The sequence below is a fragment of the Pristiophorus japonicus genome, chromosome 21 (assembly GCF_044704955.1).
Source record: "Pristiophorus japonicus isolate sPriJap1 chromosome 21, sPriJap1.hap1, whole genome shotgun sequence".
NCBI lineage: Eukaryota > Metazoa > Chordata > Chondrichthyes > Pristiophoridae > Pristiophorus > Pristiophorus japonicus.
In genome coordinates this window covers 45,744,306-45,765,624 of record NC_091997.1, presented here as the reverse complement: position 1 = coordinate 45,765,624, position 21,319 = coordinate 45,744,306, and the positions used below count along the sequence as shown (strand labels likewise).

Below are 21,319 nucleotides of genomic sequence, written 5' to 3'. Positions count from 1 at the left end.
CGTTCCCCAGCATTGCACCCACACTTTCAAAGAGCACATGTTTAATTAATGAAATTACCTTTGTGGGTCATTATTTATTTACTGGTCACTCTTTAACTTAAATGGAATGAAGGAGTGCACTGTAAAGCAATCCTTCAATTTGACCATCTCTATTGGTCAGCTTGAAATCCCAGTGTCCACTTTCCATTGCTCTAATGCTTGAATAGATCTGGATTTCCCCATTGAAGTTGCCTATGTAAAAGACTTCTAAAATAAGATTCTTTGAACTGAAAACACATGCATTTTTGACAATGGGTTCAACAAGGTTTAGCTCTAAACTATTACATGTGTTCTTCCTGGGATTATATTACTTTGTCTCATTATTACAATAGACCCACAAATCACAGCTGAAGTTACGACTTGTATCTTCGTTTTCTTTCCTTCGCTGTCTTTCTCTCGTTGCCTTATTTTCTTGTTGTTAGTGTTTGCAAGTGTAGATCTCCTCTCTTTGAGAACACTGCTGACACTCCACATAGCAGCACCACTGCACTTGACAGTGGCAGGGTCTGTGCACCAGGAGACTCTGGGTGTTGTAACCCTGCCCACAGCACATACTTTCACAATTTGTCTCCTTTGAGCAAACCCGGCCCGCAGTCCCAGGAGAGTATTTACTTGGCCGACAGAAACTCGGGGAGTCCTCCATGTAAACCAGATCTGTAGTCCTTGGGATGTGGTTCTTTAAGGTATAACTGTGCTTTTTGGGGCTGATGAGCTCAGTCTCGCCTGTGGCATCATTGGTGACGCTGTGGACTCGAACAGCGGTTTCATATTTGAGCTTGAGATGTTTGCCTGTTTCATGAAAGGAAGAGAGTTGCTTCCAACAGGTTCTAACTGCACAGGACCCAGACACACCGTGGCATTTACACGTGGTCTTCAAACCACTTTTAACAGCCTGAAAGAGGAAGAAGTAAAAGTGAATAGACAAATATGTAGCACAACCATGCATGCCAGCCATTGGTAGACTATTTTACTCCACGTATGCTCCATGTTTATTTGTATGAGAATCTTGGGAGACCATTAATCTCTATTGGCACAGCATCAATGTTCTGTTGAAAGTAGAATGCCCAAAACAACACTGCAACCTCAAATACCCATCTTTGCAAATCAAAACATTTATCATTTGCCCATCTCGTGTATGCTTCTTCAATATATATTATCTTGCATTCTTCTACGATAAAATCTATCTACCATTTCTTAGCTCAGCTAGATCATTGATCCAGGTCATTCTGAATGCTCTCAATGCCTCTGACTGGAAGAACACCCAATTAAGCGTGGGATTGATTGCTGTACAGATTATTATAGGAATAGATAGTCAAACATCCTATGTGGCAGTATAGCTGCAGTCCTGCTGGGACCATGGGAATTTAACAGGGTCGGATTGAATTCTGTCAGGTTGAGGTCGTGGAATTCTCACTGAATCGTCTTTGGAGCGAGGGAAGAATCTCACTGAATTCCTGTTCTTGGCAGTGTTATTTGAATTTTTTCACCTCCCTCAGATTAAATTAGTTGAGTCCATCACAATGCAGAATGTCCATGGCCTGTTTGCAGGATTCCCTCATTCCATTCTTTCTTGTGTCCACATTATATAACATTTAGGGAACTCTCAATACAATATCATGACAATATGATAATTAGGGAGTGAAATTGCCCTGCACCCCAATTGGGGGCGTTAACCCACGAGGGCCAGGAATTTTAGGGCCGACGCAGAAGTCCTGCCCTGCCGTGGAATTGACCTTACCGCCCCTGAAAGGAAGCGGAGCACAATCTCGCGCGCTCCACTTCCTTTGGGGGCGGTAGGCGGGGCGCTACTGGGGTGCTGAAGGAAGCGCTAGGCAGATGCTCCACGTAGCACTGACATGCTTCAACACCCCGCCCCTTCGATTAAAGGGGAGCGTCGCTGTGTACTCTGCACGGCCTCTGATGGCCTACACTGGGCGGAGACGGAGTGCCGGGCGGCACGATGGCGAACCAGACCACACTAGGGCCGCCATCGTCGGGCCGACCCAAGAGTCGACAGATAAAAAAAGATGGCGGCCCGGAGCGTGGCGCCCTCCCCTTTAAGGAGTGCCCCGAAAGCAGATGTCCGCCAGCTTTGTGACCCGCGAAGCTAGCGCCAGCCTCGCAGGCTGCGCACGGCGATGATGTCATCGACGGTTGTGCGGCAGCCTGGGGTGCTAACCATGGGGCTATGGCAACGTCTCCGCAAACTCCCAGGCAATTTCCTGGGAGGCAGTAGCGCTGCCAGCCCCCCCTCCCCCCCTCACCCGAGTGATGGGTCTTGCACCCAATTAGCGCCCCCCAGATGCACTAACGAAGCTATTAAAAAGGGGCAATTTCGCCCCGTTAGTTTTCTTGTAATATGGCACTTCATAAACATACAAACTTTGGAGCTCATTCAGATTTTGTGCCTTAGTGTAAAGCAGGTGATATTGATCGGCAGCCTTGTATACACCTTTCCCCATTAATGGAAATAAAAATTGGGAGAGGTGTAAAACGGGCTGTTGATTTGATATCACCTGTTTTACACTATTGCCCAAAGTCAAAATTACTCCCTGTGTCTTCACACTGCTTTACTAGATCATGCAGATCATTCATCTATGGGATAAGTGGCTCTGGAGTTACGTTTGTCTGAATTTCAGGGAAAACAGAATTGGAACATTCACATTTGAACAGGCTTTGTATTCTAGATGAAAGATCAGGGAGTGTCTGTCATCCAATTTGTGCTCTCAACCCCATTCCACATAATTCAATAAGCACAACTAAAGGCTAATCAATGAAACCTGAATACAATGTTACAGTATATCACACAATGGACAGAGCCCGTGTGATCTCTTGTCACTTTTGAGACAGTTTTCGCTTTATTTTTCAGTTACATCAAAGTACCAAAACATTGATTCTGCAAAGAATTCAAATTTAATCGGGCTGAACCCTAAAGCTATTTGTCAGTCAGTTTAACTCTCTCGTCCTCTCACCTTGGAGCCTGTGTTTGAATCCAGCCCACATAGAGAGATGAAATTGCTCTCACTCCTGTCTGTAAGAGTCATCAACTAAATTGGTTCATGGCACTTCCAACCCATTTTAAGTCAGCGCAGTCTGAAACTACCCATAATTTGAACCAACATGAATTAAATTGGGAATGAGACCAATGGAAACGACACAGTGGAGCAGTGGGAAGGTGCTTTTTGAACGAGGTGAAGGGGAGAGGGTTTATAGGAAATCCATACATGGGCCCCAAGTTTCGACCCGCGGTGAAAATGGCGCACCTCCGAGCTGGACGCCTGTTTTTCGCGCTGAAAACTGCGCTGAAAAAAAAGTCCGATATTCTCGAGCTCCTTGGAGCTCGATGTCTGCTTGACGCAGCGCGCTCTTCGCAGCAGTGGGCAGAGCCTAACATTCGCACCGATTTTCTAAGTAGCAGGGGGCGGGTACAATTTAAATTAGCCTTCGTGGTGCCGGCAAACCTGCGCGTGCGCGTTGGAGCGTGCGCGCATGCGCAGTCTCAAACAAACAGAAAAAGTGAAGATTTGTTTCTTGGACCCACTGACGACTCCCCATAAGCATGGCCGAGCGGCCTAAAGAATCTTAAATCAGCTGAGATGTCCTGTGTTCATTCTTCGGCTCCCGGCCAGCCACTGACGCCGTTGCAATCCCATGGCCGAATGGCCTCAAATCCATCTGGGTGCTGCATCTTCGTGGGGAATGAAGGCCTGCCTCAAGCACCGCAGCTCAGCTCAAAGGCTGCTTCCCGCCTACCGCTGCCGTCAAGACACTGACGCCACACCCCTGCCTGTCTCCAACATGAAAGGCCTGCCTGAAGCACAGCAGCTCGAATGCTGCTGCTGTTTCACACAGGTAGGAAGATGGTTTATTTTATATTTTCTTTGCTTATACATTTTTATTCAGGTTTGATTTATTTGTATAAGTATAACTAAGGATTGATTGTAGAATTTAATGACTTCCCTTCCCCCCCTTCCCCCCCCCACCCCACCTCGTTCCCTACACCTAATTTGTAACCTACGCCTGATTTTCTAAAGTGTAGACAAGGTTTTTTCGAGCGTACAAAATCTTCACTTACTCCATTCTAAGTTAGTTTGGAGTAAGTTTTCACTGACGAAACTTTGAAAACAGGCGTAAGTGGCCGGACACACCCCCTTTTGAAAAAAAAATTCTGTTCCAAAGTGAAACTGTTCTAACTGACTAGAACTGGAGCAAACTAAATGGCGAGAATTCCGATTTCTAAGATACTCCGTTCTACACCAATTGCTCCTAAAAATCAGGAGCAAATCATGGCGAAATTTGGGGCCATGGAGTGTACGTGGAGTTATACCCTACATCTAACCTGTGCTTTATCTGATCTCAGAGGTCATGGTGCTGACACTAGAGGCAGGAAGTGGAAAATTTTCCATTACAAAAATTGATATACCTCATCATGATAAACACAAAATTGACAGCCAAAATTAAATTAACAATGTAATTTCCAAAATTAGATACACCTGGAAATTAGGCTCTTTAGCAATCGAATTGCTTTATGTGTTCACAATAAATGTCTTTGTGCACTATTTTAACAGAGGCAATAACCTGTTTGCACCCCATTGAATGGAGTGCTGCAGAGCGATGCTGTCACAATTCTAAATTGTAATTTACATGAGATTCCAAAAGGTTTACTCTCTTTCTTTTTAAGTAAGCCCACTTTGAGAAGGTATAGCTTTGATAAGCCAGTGCGCAAAGCTTATCCCAGTCAATGGTAGATTAGAGGGGCTTCAAATCCCTAAGTGACCATCTCTAGTTTCCTAAAAGCATTGCAATGCTTTACTCTCTTTGCATAAACATGCTTTATCCGGACTAATTCCTTATTTGCAGTCCTTTGCACTCAGTCAGTAAATACACTTCAGGCAATGTTCCTTATCAGACTGACAGCTAACCTGCTAACCTCTGCTCCTGGCCTGCTACTATATTAGTACTTGGGTACCTGGTAGCAATTAAAGCACAAAGAAGCTAGGCTAGGAATTACTTTTGGTGATATTAGCAGACAAACTCTGAATATTTTCCTGTATGAAATTCCTGTAACCGGTATTTTAACAGGTACGTTAACTCAATGGGCTACAATGTGATAATATAGCACAACATCATTTCACCCAAGGGGAGGTATTCTGCTGTTGGTAACTCTTGATAGATAGAAGAGCTTGGAGTGTGCTACAATTTTAATTACTTTCCTTTGTAAATGGAAAACTATTTGTAGAGGCTTAGATTGACTATGATGCTGTACTAACAGATGAAACGACAGCTTTCTTGGCACGTCAAAGTCAAATAATTCAACTTGCAGCAAATACCAAGCAAGGACCCAGGGAATTCGGTATGATTTACTGACTTTAAAAAAAAATCTTTTGCAGGTTTTGTTTTTTAATTATGTGTGCTGTGGGTAAAATTGTGACACGTAGTGGAATTGAGTAAACTCGTGCAGGCTCACACTTGCAATTCCCCACCGGATGAATTCCTGATCCCAGCCTGGGGGTAACAGCAAGCTGAGCCCAAGTGTTCTGTGTGCGGAGAGACTTTGAGGGAAGGGCAGGAAATTAATTTCCAAACCATCGCCTCCTCAGAGAGCAGCGATTCCTCAAGTCCAAAAAGTTACAATGATCAGAATCCTTGTTTGTGAGCTTTACTTTGTTTCCTTGAAGTACAGCCTGCTTGAAGTTAGAAGGGTAGATCCTATGAACCGATACTCCTGGAATGGAGATTCAAGTGCCAGGAACACAGATGAGGAATTCAGCAACAGAGGTCAACACGCTCAACGCAATGTCCTGTCTATTCAGTTTAATGGAACAACATATTGTGCATTGACCTAAGTGCCCGAATTCTCTATATGATCTCCAGGTGTGCAAAGCTCTGCTCCAGCAAATTTGTAAAATCTGCCCTATAATCGACACGTTCAATGGAAGATGAAAGTAGAAGAGAGGAGGACAGGTGTCCCAGCACCCAGAGCAGGTCAACAGGTTTTGTGATCAGAGTATCGCATTATCACAAATAGTAGAAATCAAAATTGTGAGTGCAAGTGTGTCAGAGTGGGAAAAGGGCAAGATCAGAAGAGGGAAGGTAAACAGAAGCTGATGAATGCCTGGACCAGACTGCTCAGGGAGATTGTATCACTGAGCAGAGATACTGTCAGCAAATTCAGAAAGGAATTGATCGTTTTTTGACAAAATAAATTGATTAAGGGACCTAAGAGATAGTGTATAGTAAATAAAGAAATAGTATGACATTGTGATTAGCCAGATGGTTGCTTCCTGTGTTGTACATTCCTACGTTTCATTTTATAGACTCCTGAAGGATTACGTGGCAACCTTGAGTGTGTTAACAGTGTCAACACAGCAAGTGTAGTAAAACACGACTGCAAATTTGCCCGATTGGAATTAGGCAAGTAGTATGAGAACACTCATGGGGATCACTCAGGGAGACAGAAGGACAGCAAAGATGTAGAACAAACTTTAAAACGTTCCCAGGTGTTCCCCAACTAACGTCCAGGGAGTTTATACATTTTTATTTTACACTTGTTTTAATGTTAATGGGACAAAAATTCTGTCCTCGCCGGGTGCGTATGATGCGCGCATGGAGCCAGGGAGGTCTCGCAAAAGCCCATTTTCGGGCCGCAATGCGCATGCGCTGAGAACCTACTTTTCCGATCTGTCAAGATCTTGACAGATCCTCTGCATCCCTAGGAGAAGGACATTTGCCCAACTCATGCCCAACGAATGTCCTTCAAACTTTTACGCCTGATGAAAGCAAGCGCATAGCCTACTTTTACCAGTGTAAGAGTTTTAAAAGATATAAACATTTAATTTAAACACTCATTTTTATATTGAAACCCCTGTCCATTAAGGTAACATTATTGTTAACATTATTAAAACACATTTTTTTTAAATTCCAAAAAATATTTTCTTTTTCTAAAAAATTTAATTACATTTGATTTCAATTAATTTTAAATATGTGAGGTGCTTTATTTATTTATTATGCTGTGTTTTGGTATTTTAGGGTTTTTTCTCATTGATAATAATGGGAGCTCGTACAAACGGAGTTCCCATTTTTATCAATGAGAATACTGCATAGTGATTGGTGTTCCAGGCCCACGTGACTCCAGCTTGGACTGACGTACCTGAAAGATATTTCGCCATGCGCAGTGCAGTGAATCTAGACCTCCGACCGGGATCCCACATTTCTTCGAGACCACAGGTACTATCGTAGATTTTTTTCGGGTTGGAGGCGTTCGTACGAAGAAAGCCTCCAACCGCAATGTTCCCCCCAATAAGTTGATAAACTTACCTTTGTACCCAACTTTACAGACAGGAGAGCAGAGCTTTGTGAATATGTATAAGCACATAAAGACATATTCACTGACCAGAGAGCGATATCCTGTTAACATTATAGCTTAGGCTCCTATAAGTAGGCACCAATCTCAAACCAGTGGTATAACTATGTCTGCAGACTCTACAGAAAAGGTTGAATGCCTCACCTTGATGCCCACATTGGTATTGTGCATATCAACCCTGGCTCTCAAGTCTTTGCTGGCTTTCCTCTGCCCCAGGAAGTGCTTGATGAATTTAATGCTGTATTTGAGGTTGTCCCCACAGCCGCCCCACTGCCATGCCTCTCTGTTCTCCAGGTCTGGGGACTCGTCGCAGGTGCAGCGCTCCATGCGGCCCGAGCTGCAAGCCTTGGCCAGTGAATGTGTGAGGCCAGCCGATGAGATAGCAAACAGGAAGGCGGTCTCCTTAAACCCTGCCAGAGAAGGAACAAAATGATTCACACAAAATTGTACTAAATGGGAGCGGAGCAGGCAGCGCATGACTGGCATCATATTTCAGCTCATTAATTAAATAGGAACTGCGATCGTGTGATTTGCCACAAATTCCTAATTGTTTAAAGACAAGCCTGAAAATAGCCATCACCCCTGTGCTCGCTGATCGGCATTGGCTCCCCGGTCTAGCAATGCCTCGAATTTTAAATTCTCATCCTTGTGTTCAAATCCCTCCATGGCCACCCTACCTCTGTAATCTCTTTCAGCCCTTCAACCCTCCAACAACTCTACATTCCTCCAATTCTGGCCTCTTCTGCATCCCCGATTACCTTCGCCCCTCCATTGGCAGCTTGCCTTCAGCCATCTAGTTCCTAAGCTCTGTGATCCTCCCTAAACCTTTCCGCCTCTCTAACTGTCTCCCCTCTTTCAAGATGCTCCTTGAAACCTACCACTGTGGCCAAGCACCTGTCCTGACATGTGGCTTGGTGTCAACCTTTGTCTGAAAACGCTCTGTGAAATGCCTTGGGTCGTTTCACCATGTTAAAGGCACTATATAAATGCAAGTTGCTGTTGTTGTTGTGTCTCAATGCAGTGACATCACCAATAATCGACTGTGGGCGGCACTTGCCATTCAAAGCTTTAGAGTGAAGCTTGATCCTGTCATTGAAATACCCATGGCCAGGCTGCCCTTGGTAAATAGTGATAAAGCATAAAACACAGGAGCAAAGGGCTTTTAAGAGAGATATCTAGCAGTAGTGCAGTTACACTGATAGTCGGAAGATACTAGGAAGAGCATTTTCACACAAAGGGTGATGATTGTTTGATAAGGCTATTTGAGCCACACACATTAGACACATTCAAAATTCAGTTGACCAAGGTCACACGGGTAAGTATAGAGGAGGGAGGCCATTCGACCAATCTGCCTCATCCTTCCTTGGAAACCTACAATCTCCCTGTTCACAGAATCCAGCTGACTGTTGAACAAGGCTTTACCTCAATACCTTATCCAGAAGACCATTCCAGCCACAATCAATCTTTATGTGAAAAAATACTTCCTGAAATTAGTCCATAACTTGTCTTTGACCAATTTGTACCTATTGGCCTTTGTCCCACGGCTATGGTTTAACTTTAAATATTGCTCTAGATTAATCTTTTCTGTTCTACATATTGCCTATCCCTGGTTTCCTTTAGGGCATTAAGAGACAACCCATAATGTGGGACTGGAGTCAAATGTAGGCCAGACTAGATAGGGGTGAGAGGTTCCCTTCCCTGAAGGACATTAATGAACCAGTCAGGTTTTTACAATAATCCAACATGATCATTTCTGGTACTAGCCCACACATTACCAGATATATCAAATTCAATTTCACAACTTGCCATGGTGGCATTTGAACTCACAACCCCGAGGTTGCTGGTCTAATGTCATAGAATTATAGAATAGTACCGCACAGAAGGAGGCCATTCAGCCCATCGAGTCTGCGTGGCTCTATCGAAGAGCAATCCACTTAGTCCCACTCCCCGGCTCTTTCCCCATATCCTTGCAATTTTTTCTTCTTCAAGTATTTATCAATTCCCTTTGAAGGTTACTATTGAATCTGTATTCAACACTCTATCAGGCAGTGCATTCCAAATCCGAACCACGTGTTGCATAAAAAAGATTTTCCTCATGTCGCCTCTGGTTCTATTGCCAATCACCTTGAATCTGCGTCCTCTGGTTATTGACTCTTCAGCCATTGGAACACATTTCTCTTTATTTACTATATCTAAACCCTTCTTGATTTTAAACACCTCTATCAAATTCCCTCTTAGCCTTCTCTGCTCCAAGGAAAACAACCATTCCCATACTAATTATATTATTTTCTAGCAATAAACTGTTAAATATCACTCAATAAACTTGCAGTAATAACATTCCAATAATTGAAGAAGCAAGCTCATAAAAAAAATCATTTGCAATCACAGTTCATTTGAAATCCTCCATATCGTTGGCATGTTATGTCCTTGTAACAGAGATAACGCTTGCATCCTTTGGCTCATATCCTTCCCCAAACACAGAGGAGGTTTTGTCAGACATTTTGCATGACTATGCTGCAACATCGCACATCAACTGCACAGATGACACTGCTCCCTCATCCACCAGGATTCTTGGACCAAAAACACCCCGTCACACCTGAAGGTGCTCACTCCTGCCGGGGTAGAGCTATATGGACATCAACACCCCATCAGTACCTCACCCAGGAGGATATTTGTTACCTGCAACCCTAGACAATGAGTTCTGGCAACCATGGAGAAAATCTTGGGTAACTTGAGACATGACCAGTGCTAAGTGCAACAAGCTTGAGAAGAACAAGTAACTTTGGACCTATGGTTCCAAAGCTCTCCAATACTGGGGGATTTTTATCACCTCATGACTGGGTCTGTTGTAGACTTTTTATTTTATTTATTTATTCATTCATGGGATGTGGGCATCGTTGGCAAGGCCAGCATTTATTGCCCATCCCTAACTGCCCTTGAGAAGGTGATGGTGAGCCACCTTCTTGAACCACTGCAGTCCGTGTGGTGAAGGTACTCCCACAGTGCTGACTTTGTTGCAGCAGTTTGGTACAACTGAGTGGCTTGCTACGCCATTTCAGAGGGCAGTTAAGAGTCAACCACATTGCTGTGGGTCTGGAGTCACATATAGGCCAGACCAGGTAAGGACGGCAGATTTCCTTCCGTAAAGGATATTAGTGAACCCGATGGGTTTTTCCAACAATCCGGTAGCTTTATGGTCACCATCACTGATACTAGCTTTTTAATTCCAGATTTAATCAATTAACTAGTTGATTGAGATTGATTACCATGATTAGTCGACAACTCCATTATCATTGTATCATGTGACTACCAGGATGATAGCAGGTGAACTAGAAGGACCTCGGTCTTTTTCTGTCTAACAATTCCTCCGTTCCTATGTTCGTGTTTGGATCCTAACCTGTCCTCAAGCAATGTCCACGTATATGAACATTCCAACAGGAAGCGCTGAATCATGAACAAAGACGCCCACATCTTTCCCTTCGGTAGTTCAGGAGCACTGGGGCCAATTACAGCACAAAATCATGGACCATTCAAACGTAACTGCTTAGTGCTGCACAGAATAGTTGCCTTTGCCCACAAGACCATCGGGAATATTGAACGCCAGACGTCACACAATTGCATGATTCAGAAAAAGCATTGCAAGGTTGCAGCCATAAGCACAAGATTCTGATGATGATTAGAAAGTGCTTGGGGGAGATTTTCCACTGATGCCGCTGGGTGGCATCACCCCTAATATGTCAGGGAAAAGCTTACTTCTCCATTCCAGCTCGCTGTCCAGGCGACATCATCTTCAGGAAGGGCCTACCGCTGAGCTGCCGGAGCGCCCGCCTGTTTACTATGCAGATGACTCGTTGTCCGTCAGCATGGCCCTCAGAATGGACCGGGCCTTCCATCGGCACTACCAGCTGGTCAGACGGCACACTCTGCTAGTCGACTGCCCAATAGGTAAAATGACATAGAGATACATTGAAATTAAAACATAGAAACAGGCCATTCAGCCCATCAGATCCATGCCGGTGTTTATGCTCCACACGAGCCTCCTCCCACCTTATTTCATATCTCCCTATCCTTCTATTCATTTCTCCCTAATATACTTACCTAGCTTCCCCTTAAATGCATTGATGCTATTCACATCAACTAATCCATGTGGCAGCAAGTTCCACATTCTAAACATTCTCTTTGTGAAGAAGTTTCTCCTGAATTCCCTATTGGATTATTAATGACTATATTATATATATGGCTCCTAGTTTGGACTCCCCCTCAAGTGCAAACATTTTTCTATCAAACTCTTCCATAACTATAAAGACCACGATTAGGTCCCCTCTCGGCCTTCCCTTTTCTAGAGAAAACTGATCCATTCTGTTTAGTCCTTAAATCTACCACATTGTTTTTGATTTTATATTTGAAACGATTCATGAAATTATTGTCTGTAGCTCCCTTCCAGGTGTCTATTATTCTCTGAACCCCTTTCTTGGATAAACATTTTGTAACCCCCACCCCGGGTATCCATTAAGCCTTATATAGACCATCTGACCATCTTCAAAACATTGCAGCATACAATAATTCCTAGCCAGTCATTATCCACAACTTAATTCAGCCTTTTCCACCATTCCTGATTAGTGTATTCATTTACAACTTATAGTTGTACAATCCTTGTAGTACAGGATTTATTTTACAGGTTTCATTGCTTCATATTTTCTATCAAATAATATTGCAAAACTCATTTTCTGACCGCAAATGTTTGCTTCTGATAGGGTGCAATTTGATTCATTTATTTCTTTCTACGGGTAAACTGCTCCAACTCAGCTATCCCCAGTAATCGGGGACCGGTAGCTTTAATGTGCATTAAAAAGAATAAATCTCTTTCTCTCGTAAGGTCACATTTTTTGCAGCTAAACTGATATTTACAAATCTTGACTTTCGTCCTCCAGTAGCCAGTTGATAAAGGGGTCCCCATGAGTGCAATTGTCCCAGGATGGTCCCAGGTTTGAGCCCTGATCTGTCTTGTGTTAGATGTTCCCGGCTGGGGCAGAAGCTGATGGTGCTACAACAGTTTGGTGCAACCCTGGACTAGGGAGTGGAGAAAACATTAGCCAGTGTCTCTGCTCCCAGTTGCTACCCAGAGACTCATGTTTGAAAGTATTTATGCATTAGCATGAGGTAATGTAATGTATGCATCTTTGAGTGCGCTCACAGGTAGAGCTGTTGAGTTGTGAGTGGCTTAGCCAGTCATGTGATGTTCACAAGACTCAATAAAACCCCAGCCTGTTGGGTTTAGGGGATCCACGATGAGGCAGGTGGTTGTGAGCCTGGTGGATGAACTGGTAATGTGTAGTGTGATTGTTAAATCTTTGTTAATAAACCAACTAGTTATTTATTGCAATATGTTGCTACGAATGCTTAAGCAAAGAACCCATGAAGCAAATATATGACAGGTAATGACAGAATTGGGCTTGACTGCTATAGGCTCGTGCATGAAGATTTGCCAGGTGTATGGCTATCACCTGTAGAACTACACTCAGCTCAAGTCAGCACTTTCAAGAGAGCAAGGGATGAAATTGAAAGAGATAAAAACAACACAACCCAGATCCTTGAGAATCAGGAGCTGCAATAAGTGGTTAAACTTACTGAGCAAACAACCAATCAGCTTGTCACAATAAATTGCTGGGCTCCTGTCAGCTCATTCTCAATATCATCCTTCTGGGCTGCTAAATCACACAGTATTTGTGTAGATGAACGTGTATTTGCACAAACCTTTACTGCACACCTTGTTTATATAGCCTTAAGGAGGTTTACAACTAAAATACAATTTAAACGGTCGCCACGTCTTTAAATAATCCGCTGATTTACATCAAAGTGTGGGAACTATGAATGCACATCAATTACAATATCCTAAGCTCACGTAATAATTTATGTAACTGGAAACCTGCTTTTTTTATCTTAAAGGGCCATTGTATTCATGAAAAATTGTTCAACAAATTCTTTCTGATTTACCTATAAATCATATCAAATCCTTTGTCACTTGTCACTTGTGCAATGACATCGGCATGAGGAAAAAAGCAAACAGTTATTTTGCCTGTGCTCACTCTCCATTCAAGCCATTCCATGAATACAATGTCCGTTTAAGACTTTCACTCTTATACTTAACTGTTCCCAAAGAAAGGAGATTGGGGAACAGCTATTGATCAGTATCTCAGTACTCCTTCCCCAAACATGGCAATGTAAAAGAGCATTAATCACTTTACTATAAGGCCTTTCAGTAACCGGGGTTTTTTAAGCCTCGCTCCGTGTTAGGGGACGTGTTTACACTCCTGTAAATGCACTGACTTTTGCAGCACTGTCCTTTACAGACTGGAGAAATTCCAGATTGTGTCCTTAGTGGCAGCAGAACCAATCGATCTCAGCCAGGTGTGCATCAGTTGATCTCAGTGACCCAGGCTAGGGAGGTGGGGGCAAATAAAACCAGCAGGGTTCCTAAAGCTGATCACTATCCAGTGACCCCTGCCCCTGACGGAAAGCACACCTGTGTAAGGATTGACAGGATTGGTGATGCTCACATGCCCAAACAGCCTGCAGACATTCTTCCCTGGAAATTGCTGGGGTCTCAGTCTGCCGGCATGAGTGGTACGCCCCGCCCATCATTGCCCGAGGTTAAAGAACCCGTCCCAAATCCCAGGGTGGGTCGATTTCCATAGCTAGTGCCTGCAAGGTCACATCAGCGGCAGTCGCCCCACCCTGAACCTACCTGCCCTTCTAAGGCCGACTGGAGCGGCTCCTGAGGCCCAAATGGACTGAAGCAATTTTTTTTTTAACTTTCCAGATGCCACTGGAACCACTCCCAACTAAAGAAGATAATTGATCCCCTCCGGCAGAAATGATCCAACTCATATTCCAGGCACCCCACCCAGGGCATGAATGGGATGTGCCCACTCCAGCCCCGAGAATTGTCGAGCTCTGTGCCCAGAATCACACTGGAAGAATGATCGCTCTGGCAAGGTAGGGCTGTGGGCTCCTGTAGAACTGTAACCCAGCATGAGTCATTGCCTTTCTGAGAAGAGGGAAAGAGGTATTTTAAGCGCGAACCTGCTTCATCACAGCAGCTGGGCGGTGTAAGGATTTATCTCATTGCCGTGGAGGATCTCAAGCTGTTTCCCGCAGTGACTGACAGTGCTGGGGGGTAAATACATATCCACCTTTGACAGAATCATGGCATGGCCCCTCGACAAGAATGTCACTGTGGCATTTTAATCCTGCTTGTTTGCTTGTAGTCAAGAACAAAATGGAACATGGGGCTCGGTTTACCTGAGTTCAGGTAATCACTTGAACTATCAGAAGTCCAAGTGTTGGAGCAGTGGCAGGGGACGGGTAGGAGGATAGGAGCTAATGTTTATCAACCAACCCACTGAGTCTCCGATTTCACCCATTGGGTGGGCAGTTGGAGATACCGTCCCTTCCAAGCCCCCTACTATTACTATCATGTTCTGAGCAGCCTTGACAAAGGTTTGAGAACAAATTGCTCATCCGTTCTTTCAGTCCTGGTTGGTGAATGACCCCAAGGATAAAGACTGAGGTAGTTTTCAAATAAATTCTACGATAATCCAATATTTTTATTTTCTTTATGCTAATAAAACAAAAGAGACCATAAAAAGTACTTTCCTAAAACTATTTATCATCCAAAATCATCATCATATTATTCTTTGAAACGATTCCAAACTTGGAACTGTCTTTATTCAGATTACAAAATAATAATATGGTTCCAGGCACCGCTAACAATTAGAGATGTTTTAAACATGGACTTCTTTTCTGATTTTCTTTTCAAATGTTCTCCCTCCCCTCTTGGCTCTAGCTGGGATACAGTCTCTATGACAACCGCTGCCCTCTAGTTCTTCATCCAAATGTCCATTCTCCTGCATGAGCCTAGCCATTAAATGTCAATTGATTGCTGGACCAGGGAGCACAAGACAGCCAAACCCAATTCTATTCTTGCCTGATATCCATGCCCATGTGCCTTTCAGAAGGGCCCATTTGATAATGATCATGAGCAGGGTTCCATGCAGTTCCGCCCATCATCCTCCTTATCCAGGGTTGCTGAAAACAACTCTAAAACTCCAATGGCTGCCCAGTGTGATATCTATTGATCCAATGTAGACTAGAAGTTGAACATGCAACCTTCTAGTCAGTATGGTATAGTCCCACACCAAGTGGTACTTTACCCAACACCTAGGAATCCCTGGCCCAACACCGCTCAAAGTGGAGGAGAAGCATCCGGGAAGGCGCCGAACACTTCGAGTCTCTTCGCCGGGAGCACGCGGAAGCCAAGCGCAAACAGCGGAAGGAGCGCATGACAAACCAAGCAGCCCACCCACCCGTCCTTTCAACCACCATGTGTCCCACCTGTGGCAGAGACTGGAGATCCCGCATTGGTCTCATCAGTCACCTGAGAACTCTATTTAGTGTGGAAACAAGTCATCCTCAACTCCGAGGGATTGCCTACCCACTAGGCCATCAATGGAGCTGTTTCAAGTATTTATTACAGCCCTAAAATAGAGTTTGTGGAATAATTTGCAATTGATTTATTCACAAAAGCTTATTTGTTTCAGTTTGATAAGGCAGTTGAATTTCTATTTTGTGACCGTAGTATACAATAACTCCATAAAGACTATGGGCCTGATATTGGCAGTCTTACCACCCACTGCCACCCGCTGCTACCTGCTGCCGCCCGCTGCTACCTGCTGCCGCCCACTGCCACCCGCTGCCACCCACTGCCACCCGCTGCCACCCGCTGCTGCCCACTGCCACCCACTGCCACCCAATGCCACCCTCTGCTGCCCACTGTTGCCCACTGCCACCCGCTGCCGCCCACTGCCACCCACTGCCACCCACTGCCACCCGCTGCCACCCGCTGCTGCCCACTGTCGCCCACTGCCATCCGCTGCCGCCCACTGCCACCCACTGACACCCACTGCTGCCCACTGCCACCCAATGCCACCCTCTGCTGCCCACTGCTGCCCACTGCCACCCACTGCCACCCGCTGCCGCCCACTGCCGTCCACTGCTACCCACTGTTGCTGACTGCCACTTGCTGCCGCCCACTGCCACCCACAGCCGCCCACTGTCACTCACTGCCGCCCACTGCCGCCCACTGTCACTCACTGCCACCCACTGCCACCTGCTGCCATCCACTGCCGCCCACTGCCGCCCACTGCCACCCACTGTTGCTGACTGCCGCCCACTGCCACCGAGTCTTGCCTCCGGTTTCCTCTCTCTCCCAGTTTCCATTTGGGCTGGAGCGGGCGGGGGGGTGGGTGTGGGGGGGGTTACCGCCGGGAATCGCCCGCTGACGTCCTCTGGCGGCAAGTGGCCTCCCGTCCACCGAGATGCCAGATTGGTGCGGGCGGGAGTCGGCGCCAGCAGGGGGAAGGACCGCTGCATGGAGGCAGGTCTAACTCCGAAGGTAGGTACGAGAAGAAGGGATAAAAGGGTTAGTGAAAATATTTTAAATGTTTTTTTTTACAGCAACTTACAATATGGGCTCCCCTGAAGGTGTTCCAGTATTTCTTTTTGGTTCCTATGATTTTTATTTGCAGGTCTCTCACCCCCCCCCCCCCCCCCCCCCCCCACTCCACACACACCCGGGCCGAAACTCCATCCTCAACGGCACTTGAGCAGCAAGAGCCTTTGCCGCTGAGATTGAGAGCTCCTGCCCGCTGCCATCCAGATAGACGGCGTAAGCCATTGTTTGGCCGCCGGGCGGTACTGCCATCTCTTTTAGAGGAATCTTCCAGGCAAAGTACCGCCCGGTCTCTCGGCAGTCATCGGCGGTCCTTTGGGTAGCACTTGGGCAGGCCTTGGTCTTCACCGATTTCAGCTCCATATGTATCTCCCAGAAGCATTTTGCAATAGCTGACTCTTAGCCCTCACAATTAGAGAGATCTGAACACTAATATTTCTGTACTTGTAACTTCAGCGCCATTTTTAATGAATTACATTGATACAAAAAATGAGGACAGGAAAGGACCTACTGGTCTAACCAACCTGTCCCACACAGTTGTGAAGACTTCTACCCAACAATGCAGAAACTCCCCACCCTACCTGGAGCCATGTAACCTCATGGGAGAGGCAATAAAACAGATAGAAACCCAGACCGATTAGAGGGGAAATAATCTGGAATGTTCCTCTCTGACCCCCTTAGGCAATCAGAACTAGACCAGGAGACCAGCCTGGCCCTGATCAATGTTACAAGGTACCTACCTGTTGTACGAGATGATCTCTGCCCTGCAAGACTTCATTCCATGGCATCAAACCAGGGATACCAACATAGCAGTCTTCCAAACCCAGAAATTACTGCAGGTGATATTAGTGCATGAGCACTTAACACATTTGTACAACATTCTTCTGTGCATTATTTTAACAGAGGTGTTAACTCATGTAAATTAATGGATTTATGCCTCTGTTAAAATAGTGGTCAGTGAGATAAGAACATAATAACATAAGAAATAGGAGCAGGAGTAGACCATTTGGCCCCTTGAGCCTGCTCCGCCATTTGATCTGATCTTGGCCTCAATTCCACTTCCCTGCCCGCTCCCTAAATATCACACAAATGCATTAAATGTTTATCGACTATCATCTCCAACCGTAATTTCTAGCATCTGATACTTATATTCCAAAACAGTTTCTAAGATACGATTCTGGGTGGTGTAGTGGGTTAAAACACGCTCCTTTCATATCTGGGACCTAGACTTGAATCCACCCCAGAATGTTAGGATGAAAGCCTTTTCTCTCTACTTCTCGTTAAATGAAATTAGTTTGGTAATTTTCAACTCATGTCCTGGTTAAAGCAGGTTCACTGCATAAAACTGCCCATAATCCAGCACCAGTTGCTCATGGTGGCCATGCGGATGCTGTTATGTGAATTGAAAATATCGACACCGTTGCACATATCTGACGCTGGGTACCAAAAATTGAAAAATATTGTTTTTGTAACCATTGCCATTGTTCACTTTGATGAACACAAAGAAAATCACAGAAAAGTACAAAATTATATATAATTAAGTGGTATTTCTTCATCAATGCCCTTGAACAGCATCTCAATGATACACATTACAGTAGACCCAATGACTCCTGGCATGTTAGATACACAGCTAAGTAGTTGTGATCCAGGAAAATCTAAGCTCTTTAAGCACATCATGAAATAACTGGAAATTGAAAGACTAAATACTATAGAAATTAGTGTGTGATATTATGTTACAAAAATTTTACAGTTTGTATGGCAATTATTTGTCCACTATTTTAAATGGGTTAATTCCCTTATTCATACATTACTATGACATGAAGTACTTTCTAATATTGTATTTATTCGCTTGGAATGTTATGTTTGCCCTTCTATCCAAAACTGTCATTTTGTGTTACAATAAATGATATTGAAGTTAACTCTAATATAAGGATAATGTTACACATTAAAAACATGCTCACATCCAGGAAGACCATTGGTTGAAACTGGAAGACTATGATGGCTGGTCCCAACTGGATGCATCGATGGAACAGGGAGGTAAAGCTACTCTGGAGATGGTAGGCTTTTTGCTCAAAGATAACTGGGATACCAGAGAGCTTGGTCCCTCTACCCAGGGATGGTGCACTAAACATCTCCACTTTGATATTCTGTGAAATGCCCATTGCCCTCACCATGCCTATAAGCTGTGGTAACTGGGCCCTGTTGATTTACATTGGCCTTCCCTGTTTTTCTTTAAGATTTAGATAATAGAAAGATGTATTGGTTTGGATATAAATCATGCTATGGTGGAACCATTTAGCTGTTGGATAGAAGCTGTGCCTCCTTCTTTGGTAGAGTTCTGAATGTTCCACTTTGCTGAACATTGAATATAAATTTTGACCTTTACGTGACCTTTTGCTGTTCAATCATGTTTCTGAGTTTATTTTGTACCTCAGCACTCTCTAGCCCCATTATTAGCTTGTTTCTTATACTCATATGTTGGATGTACATGTTATGATTAAATATAATAACAACTTAGACTAACTGTGCTGCCTCTGCACAACACAACAATGCTCAGTCACCAATTCAATTGGCTATAATGCACCAATGGGGATTCAGTGGTGCCAATTAGGGAGTCAAGGGTTATGGGGAACAGGCAGGAAAGTTGAGTTAAGGCCAAGATCAGATCAGCCATGATCTTATTGAATGGCAGAGCAGGCTCGAGGGCCGTATGGCCTACTCCTGCTCCTATTTCTTATGTTCTTATGCTCTTATATGATTACACTCTAAAATCAAAGTAACCCTGAGGCTTCAAAATTGACAGTAATTGGCAACATCATATTGAATAGCAGGAAAGGTGCAATAACACAACTTTAGGATGCAAGCAATATGTGTAACCATGAGCAAAATACATTTATGAGAGGTTAAAATGCCTACTTTTATCATAGAATGGTTACAGCACAGAAGGAGGCCATTCAGCCAGTCGAGACCATGTCAGCTCTCTGCAAGAGCACTTCAGCTAGTCCCACTCCCCCGCCCTTTCCCCATAGCCCCTGCAAAATGTTTCTCTTCAGGTTCATATTCAATTTACTTTTGAAAGCCATGATTGAGTCTGCCTCCACCGCCCTTTCAGGCAGTGCATTCCAGATCCTAACCACTCATTGCATAAAAAAGTTTTTCCTCATGTCGCCTTTGGTTTGTCTGCCAATCACCTTAAATCTGTGTCCTCTAGGAACAGTTTCTCTCTACCTACTCTGTCTAGACCCCTCATGATTTTGAACACCTCTATCAAATCATCTCTCAACCTTCTCTCCTCTAAGAACAACCCCAGCTTCTCCAGTCTCTCCATGCAACTGAAGGCCCTCATCCCTGGAACCATCCTTGTAAATCTTTTCTGCACCCTTTCTAAAATGCAGTGCCTAGAATTGGACACAATACTCCAGTTGAGGCCGAACCAGTGTTTTATAAAAACTCATCAAAACTTCCTTGCTGTTGTACTCTATGCCTCTATTTTTGAAGCCCAGGATCCCATATGCTTTTTTAACCGCTTTCTCAAACTGTCCTGCCACCTTCAAAATTTGCGCAAATATACCTCCAGGTCACTCTGTTCATGTACCCCCTTTAGAATTGTACCCTTTAGTTTATATCACCTCTCCTCATTCTTCCAAGCAAAAACTTGAAGAATGGGCATATAATTGGCAAATGGAATTCAACACAGATAAATGTGAGGTATTACATTTTGGTAGGAAGAATAGAGAGGTCACTAATTACTTGGAGGGTGCAAGTCTGGGTGGGGTAGAGGAACAAAGTGCAAATACACAATCACTAAAAATAGTGACACTCTTCCAATTAAGTATTTTTACTCGGGATTGTTCCTTGCCCTTTTCCATAGCTAATCTAAACTTTATGATTCTATGATCATTGTTCCCTAAATGTTCCCCTACTGACATTTGCTCCAATTGACATACCTCATTCCCCAGAACCAGATCCAGCAATGTCTTCTTCTTCCTGAACATACTTCAGAAATTCTTCCCTCTCTCTGCCCTTTACACTATTACTATCCCAGTCTAAAATAGGATAACTGAAGTCCCCCATTATCACTACTCTATAGTTAGAAACATAGAAACATAGAAAATAGGTGCAGGAGTATGCCATTCGGCCCTTCAAGCCTGCACCACCATTCAATATGATCATGGCTGATCACACAATATATTTAACGAACTGGCCTCAACAACTTTCTGTGGTAGAGAATTCCACAGATTCACAACTCTCTGAGTGAAGAAGTTGCTCCTCATCTCAATCCTAAATGGCTTACCCTTTATCGTTAGACTGTGACCCCTGGTTCTTGCATCTCTCTGTAAATTCCCTGCAAATTTGCTCTTCTATATCCTTTCAACTAGTTGGTGGCCTACAGAATATACTTAGTA

At 44.2% G+C, this 21,319-nt stretch overlaps 1 protein-coding gene across 1 annotated transcript in view; it reads right to left on the bottom strand.

The window, feature by feature from the left end:
• Positions 1–333: 333 nt before the first annotated feature.
• Positions 334–21,319, bottom strand: part of LOC139233677 (protein Wnt-9b-like) — a 37,104-nt gene continuing 16,118 nt past the window's right edge. Inside the window, exons 3-4 of the mRNA XM_070864079.1 lie at positions 7,547–7,812; positions 334–931 (exon numbers count right to left, since the gene is read on the bottom strand). Of these exons, the coding sequence (XP_070720180.1) occupies positions 458–931; positions 7,547–7,812 (740 nt within the window). The 3' untranslated portion in view covers positions 334–457. The remainder of the gene's footprint in view (positions 932–7,546; positions 7,813–21,319) is intronic.